The sequence below is a fragment of the Corylus avellana genome, chromosome ca7 (assembly GCF_901000735.1).
Source record: "Corylus avellana chromosome ca7, CavTom2PMs-1.0".
Taxonomy (NCBI): domain Eukaryota; kingdom Viridiplantae; phylum Streptophyta; class Magnoliopsida; order Fagales; family Betulaceae; genus Corylus; species Corylus avellana.
In genome coordinates this window covers 13,331,045-13,338,212 of record NC_081547.1, presented here as the reverse complement: position 1 = coordinate 13,338,212, position 7,168 = coordinate 13,331,045, and the positions used below count along the sequence as shown (strand labels likewise).

The window sequence follows — 7,168 nt, the reverse complement described above, 5'->3', positions numbered from 1 at the left end:
TTAAAGTGGTCGGAGAGAGGGAACGTGGGGCGACGTTGGGGTTTTGGCGGTGGTAGGCGAGTGTGGCGGTGACTGGGTGGAGATTGGTGGTGTTTGGTGGTGGTATTGGGTGGTGGTGTTGGGTGTGCGCAGTGGTCGGGGAGGGGGCGGTGCTGCGAGAGAGGGAAAAAAATGGGGGAGAAAGAGGAGATGTCGTGACCTAAAAAGGTCACGTGAGGTCTCTGGACAAGTCCGCTCGATCGCACTCGTGCAGAGGATGGAGTGGAGTGCGGGCATACGCTCGAGCAGCACTGAAGGTGCGCGCGAGCGTACGCGTACACGTGTGTGCTAAGTGGAGAGCGGCTGCGCTCGATCCCACGCAGGGTGGGCTCGAGCGCAGGCCCGTGTACTGGGATCGAGCGCACCCACTGTGCCTTAATCAAAATGATAGACGAGATCCGTCAAATCGACGGATTCCACGTCTGTACCTGGCTCGAGATTCTGGATGCAAGGCTTCAACCTTTGACCGTTGACCTTGAATAGAGTGCCATCCTTTGGGTCCCGCAATTCAACGGCTCCATGGGGTGACACTGAGGTGACTATGAAGGGGCCGTCCCATCTTGAACGGAGCTTCCCAGGGAAAAGCCGGAGTCTGGAATTGAAGAGCCATACTTCTGATCCCGAACAAACTTCTTGGGCAAGATATGTTTGTCATGAAAGGCCTTAGTCCGCTCCTTATAAAGGCAAGCACTATCATAGGCATCGCGAAGCAGCTCCTCCAACTCTGTCAACTGAAGTTTCTGGTGCGGACCGGCAGCTTGCATGTCGAAATTGAACTGCTTGATGGCCCACATAGCCTTGTGTTCTAATTCCACAGGGAAGTCACACGCCTTGTCATAAACCAGCCGATAGGGAGACATTCCAATGGGGGTTTTGTAAGCTGTGCGGTAGGCCCATAATGCGTCATTGAGGCGCAAGGACCAATCCTTGCGGTCCGGCCTAACTGTTTTCTCCAGAATATGCTTAATCTCCCGGTTAGACACTTCCACTTGGCCACTTGTTTGAGGATGGTAAGGAGTGGCGACCTTATGTGTGACAGAATACTTGAGAAGCAAGGATTTGAAAAACCGGTTGCAAAAGTGTCTACCTCCATCACTGATGATAGCCCGAGGAGTACCAAATCTGCTAAAAATGTTGGCTTGGAGGAACTTCACTACAACCTTGTGATCATTGGTCTTTGTGGCGATAGCTTCGACCCACTTAGAGACATAATCTACTCCTACCAAAATATACTCATGTCCACAAGATGGTGGGAAGGGTTCCATGAAGTTGATACCCCAGACATCAAAAATCTCGACAATAAGGATGGGGTTCAATGGCATTATGTCCCTCCGAGACATAGCTCCTAGGCGCTGACATCTCTCACAAGCTCGGCAGAAGTCATAGGCATCTTTGAACAAGGTGGACCATGTGAATACACATGGTAGAACCTTGGCTGCTGTCTTCTTGGCACTGAAATGTCCCCCACAAGCTAGAGAATGACAAAAGGTAAGAATGCTGAAAAATTCACTCTCAGGAACACATCGTCGGATGATCTGGTCAGCACAATACTTGAACAACTCTGGATCTTCCCAATAATAGAATCGGACTTGCTTGAAAAAGTGGTCCTTATCTTGCTTAGACCACTGAGAGGGAATCCGACCTGTTGCGAGATAATTGACAATATCAGCATACCACGGCGGATTTCTCGGGGTAATTTCTAAGAGTTGCTCATCTGGGAACGAGTCATGAACAGGAACCGGCTGGGGTGTCTCAAACGAAATACGTGACAAATGGTCAGCAACAACATTTTCAATACCCTACTTGTCCCGAATCTCAATGTCAAACTCTTGCAGAAGTAGAATCCAGCGGATCAACCGAGGCTTTGTTTCCTTCTTGGCCAGCAGGTGTCGTAGAGCAGCATGATCAGAAAAAATTATAACCTTGGATACCAGAAGATATGAGCGGAATTTATCCAGAGCAAATACAACAGCTAGCAATTCTTTCTCAGTGGTTGTGTAATTGACTTGAGCATCTATCAACGTCTTGCTAGCATAATAAATGACATGAGGAAGCTTGCCTACCCGTTGTCCCAAAACTGCACCCACAGCATAATCAGATGCATCACACATGATCTCAAAGGGCAATGACCAGTCAAGCGGTTGCATGATGGGGGCAGAGGATAATAGGGATCGGAGCTGCTGGAATGCCTGGTGACATGCTTCATCAAAGTGAAAAGAGGTGTCCTTAGCAAGCAAGTGACATAAGGGCCTTGAGATTTTGCTGAAATCTTTGATGAAACGACGATAGAAGCCGGCGTGCCCTAGGAAAGAACGGATCTGCTTCACTGAAGTGGGTGGTGGTAAATTTTCAATGAGCTCAACTTTGGCCCGGTCCACCTCAATACCTCGTTTGGACACTATATGGCCCAAAACTATACCTTCCTGGACCATGAAGTGGCTTTTCTCCCAGCTCAAAATCAAGTTAGTTTCTTTGCAACGTTGAAGCACAAGTGACAGATTATGGAGGCATTTATCAAAAGAAGATCCAAAAACAGAAAAGTCATCCATAAATACCTCCAAAAAATTTTCCACCATGTCGGAGAAGATAGACATCATACATCTCTGGAATGTGGCAGGTGCATTGCATAAGCCGAAGGGCATGCGTCGGTAAGCAAAGGTGCCGAATGGACATGTGAACGTCGTCTTCTCTTGGTCTTGGGGATCAACTGCAACCTGATTATACCCGGAATAGCCATCTAAGAAGCAATAGTAGCTCTGGCCAGCAAGACGCTCCAAAATTTGATCAATGAATGGGAGCGGGAAGTGATCCTTTCGGGTATGAGAATTGAGCTTCCTGTAGTCAATGCAGACACACCACCCCGTGCTTGTGCGCTGTGGAACCAATTCGCCAGCAGAATTCTCAACAACGGTGATGCCTGATTTCTTTGGGACCACTTGAGTGGGGCTCACCCATTTGCTATCTGAGATGGGGTAGATGATGCTTGCATCAAGTAACTTGACGACCTCTTTCATTACTACCTCCTTCATGTTGGGATTCAACCGGCGTTGTGCCTGACGGGAGGGTCGAGCATCTTCTTCCAAATGGATCCGGTGCATACAGATAGAGGGGTCAATGCCTTTCAAATCTGCCACGGTCCAACCAATAGCCTCTTTATACTCCTTTAACACTGCGAGCAGACTGTCTTCTTGGTCTTTTTGTAAGTCGAAAGCAATGATGACCGGCAGGGTGTTGTTGGACCCCAGAAATGCATATTTGAGCTTTTTTGGCAGGGGCTTCAACTCAAGCTTCGGTGGAGACAGTAGGGATGGAACAGGAGGAGTGCTTGATGTCACAGGTAGGGGCTCCTTTACTACTCTCCATGGGTGAAAATCTGCACTGGCGGCTGTTTCTAACAATTCATGAACCTCTTGAATGTACTGGTCGGTGTTGAATTCTTCAAAGTCAAAATAATTCAGGCAAGCTTCTACTGGGTCCTCTGTCAGGAGACTGGGTAATGAGTCTTCTATATATTCTTCAATGCTGTCCAAAAAGAAACACTCATTCTGATCAGGAGCATGCTGAAACACAGTAAAGATATTCAACCGAACTTTCATATTGCCAAATGAGATTTCCATGACTCCAGTTCGACATTTGATGCATGCATTTGCTGTGGCTAAGAATGGACGCCCAAGGATGATAGGAACCAGCTTCTCAGGATTGGGCACAGGCTCGGTATCCAGCACGATAAAGTTTACTGGGAAGAAAAATTTATCCACCTGGATGATCACATCTTCTACAATCCCTCTAGGCTTCTTAATCGACCGATCAGCTAATTGCAGAATCACTGTGGTGGGCTTCAGCTCCCCTAGGCCCAGCTGCTGATATACTGAATATGGAAGTAAATTCACTCCAACTCCCAAATCTAAGAGTGCCTTATCAATCTCTCTTTTTCCGATGATGCATGAAATTGTAGGAGCCTCGGGGCCCTTGAACTTCGGAGGGGTGTTGTGCTTAATCAGAGAACTTACTTGCTCAGTCAGAAGAACTTTCTTGGGGATGTGGTTTCTGGTCTTCCTCTTTTGAGTACACAAGTCTTTAAGGAACTTGGCATAGGCAGGCACTTGTGCAATGGCATCAAGAAGGGGAAGATTGATCTTTACCTGTTTGAACATCTCCATCATTCCTTGTATTTTCTCGCCTTGTTTCCCAAAGTGGGAAGGTGCCTTGAGACGTTCTGGGAAGGGGGCTGGTGGCTCATATGGGATCTCTGGAGTAGATGCTGCTGATGACGAAGCCTCATGGCTTACTTGCTTGCTTTTATCATTCTGCAAATTCTGTGCAACCTCCTTGTGTTCATCTTTCTTCTCCTCCACATGATTGTCAACTATTTTGCCGCTTCTTAAGGTAGTGATGGCTTGAACTTGCTGATGGTATGAAGTGCCCTCATCGACCATATAGTGCCCCTTGGGGTTTACCACTGGATGACTTGAAAGCTTTCCTTCATCTCTTCTGTTGATGGTGTTGGCAAGTTGTCCGACTTGAGCTTCTAGCTTGGCAATGGATTGAGAATACGAGTTGACTATTTCCTCTTGAGATTTAATTGACTGCTTGATCTCGCTGGTCAGCTCAGTTACTGCCTTTACAATTCGATCCTCAAAATTAGACTCGGAGGGAGCTTGGTAGTGCTGCTGTGGAGGCCCGTAAGTGGACTGAGGTTGGTAGGGCTACCTGTTGGATTGAGAATGATTGTGCGGCCCTGAGGATGAGTTGCTTGAATTCTTTCATGAGAAATTTGGATGATTTCGCCACCCGGGGTTGTAGGTATTGGAGTACGGATCATTACCCGGTCTGAAGAAAGCTGCATTAACCTGCTCATTAGAAATGTCAGTATAATTTTCAGTAATAGGGCAGTTATTTACATGATGCATAGGACTGGAACAGAATGAGCATGCGTCAGTGTGTGTGTGAGCAGTATTAGGAGCAAAACCAGCAGTCAACAGAACTTGATCCAACTTCTTGGTGATAGCCTCGACTACTTGGTTGGCCATGTTTGGAGAATGGCCGGCTGCATACAAACTCTCCGTCTTGGGTGCCTTAGGTGCTGGTGCCCTTCGTCTTGCGGAAACCTGCTGAAGAGAATTGTTACTTAAGTTTTCAAACATAGACCATGCTTCATCTTCACTTTTCAACATGAATGTCCCCTCACAGGATGCATCTACCATTTTTCTATTGGACTCGGTCAGGCCATCATAAAAACACTGCACTAGCTGCCATTTTGGGACAGCGTGGTGTGGACATGATCTAAGCAAGGTCTGCAACCTATCCCAAGTCTCATGGAAATCCTCTCCCTCATACTGGGAGAATGTAGTGATGGCTCTCCTAGTATAATTGGTCTTGCCTATGGGAAAGTACTTCTTAAGAAATTCTTGTTGCAATTGCGCCCAAGAAGTGATAGAATTGGGTGTTAAGGATTGGAACCAATGTTTGGCTTTTTCCTTGAGGGAGAAAGGAAAAAGACGCATCCTTAGGGCATCCTCAGTGAATCCATTCATTTTAGTGCTCTCACAGATTGATTCGAAATCACCGAGGAATTCATAAGGATTTTCAGTGCTAAGCCTTAAAAAAGAAGGTAAACTGCGTATGGTGCTAGGCTTAATTTCGTAATGGGTTGCCGTAATTTCCGGCAACCGGAGACATGTGGGAGTAGTGTAAGTGGTAGGAAGATAGTGATCTTGCAATGCTACGTGATTACCGTCCCCCATAGTCTCAGTGGAACGTTCCTCTAGCAAATTAGAGTTCTTTTGGGATCTAATTTGTCTAAGAGTGCGTTCGATTTCAAGGTCGCAAGAAATTAATGGAAAAGATAAAGAACGACGACCTAACATAAACTTAACAGAAATCTAGAAGAAAGCAGAAAAATTAAGCTAAAACAGACAACAAACAAGCTCACAAATGGCCTTGGTGTGCACTTTGGGTCTGGATGCAAGATGCCGAAAGTGTGCTCGATCGCACGGTAGGGTGCGCTCGAGCGTACTGCCGCAGATGGGTGCGAGCGCAGGAGTGGAGGGCTCGTGCGCTGCTGGTTGGAATCCTGCTGTAGTGCGGCCGTGCGCTCGATCATACACGGGCTGCGCTCGATCGCAATCACAGAGAAGGCAGCTTACGAACCTGTTTGCAGTTTTTGAAAAGCAATAAAATCAACACAAAACAGAATTAAAAATTAGCAACTTAAAACAGGAAAATAAATTATTAAGCTAAAATTAATCTCTAAAATTTGACAAATAAACCGTTAAGCAGCCCCCGGCAACGACGCCAAAAATTGATGTGGTATTTTTGTGACCAAAAATATCAATAGTAAAATTACCACTCGCAATAGAACGAATCCCGTAGGATAGGGCTATATTAAGGGTGTTGAACCTCAAGGACTGCAGGGGTTTAATTATCAAAATTAAAAGATCAAAGTTAACTTAATTAAAAGAGAGTGAATTGGTTGTGAAAATTTAAAGTGCATAAAATAAACGGAAATAAAGGGAGTAAATTTATGAGAGAGAAAGTAGGGTATTGACTTCACCACGATCCGCACATCAATGGTTAACCATAATTAATTCTAGTAATTCATTTTATGCATGTTATAATTTTAACAATAAAATAATCTTATACAATCAATGGAATAGCATAATCCATCTTCGGTTGGCACGGACCGTCTACCTAAATTACACTAAACTAAGGTGTAGTACAATCCGTCTTCCCTAGGTATGGTCTATCTAACCCTATTGATTGCATGCCAATTCAATACGATTGTATAACCATCATTCTTATGATCACAGAAAATAAGAATGATTTGAGTTCAATAATAGTAAAATAATTTCTAAGACAAGATAAGAATTTTACTAATATTGATTTGGAATTTAAAGGACAACTGCTTTTAATATGAAGAATAGAAATCAACTGTAGCAATCCTCAGGGTTATACAATCAACATGCATAAATTGAAAGACTAGAAATTAAATACAATCAAACCATTGTGCTTGGAAAGGGCTACATCAATACCCCACAATTGGGTTTAGCTGCTCATGATTTCCTAAGCTCCACAGACTATTTTACTGAATTTTGCTCTAGAAGCAGTGTGTCTATTTACAATGTTTAGA

The 7,168-nt window shown here is 45.0% G+C and overlaps 1 protein-coding gene across 1 annotated transcript; it reads right to left on the bottom strand.

The window, feature by feature from the left end:
• Nucleotides 1-3,160: 3,160 nt before the first annotated feature.
• On the bottom strand, nt 3,161-4,475 carry LOC132187883 (uncharacterized). Its single transcript, XM_059602314.1, has 4 exons — nt 4,245-4,475; nt 3,844-4,097; nt 3,261-3,561; nt 3,161-3,166 (listed from the first exon to the last, which is right to left on the bottom strand). Exons 1-4 carry the CDS (start codon nt 4,473-4,475, stop codon nt 3,161-3,163), a joined length of 792 nt encoding a protein of 263 aa, XP_059458297.1.
• Between the last annotated feature and the right edge of the window lie 2,693 nt (nt 4,476-7,168).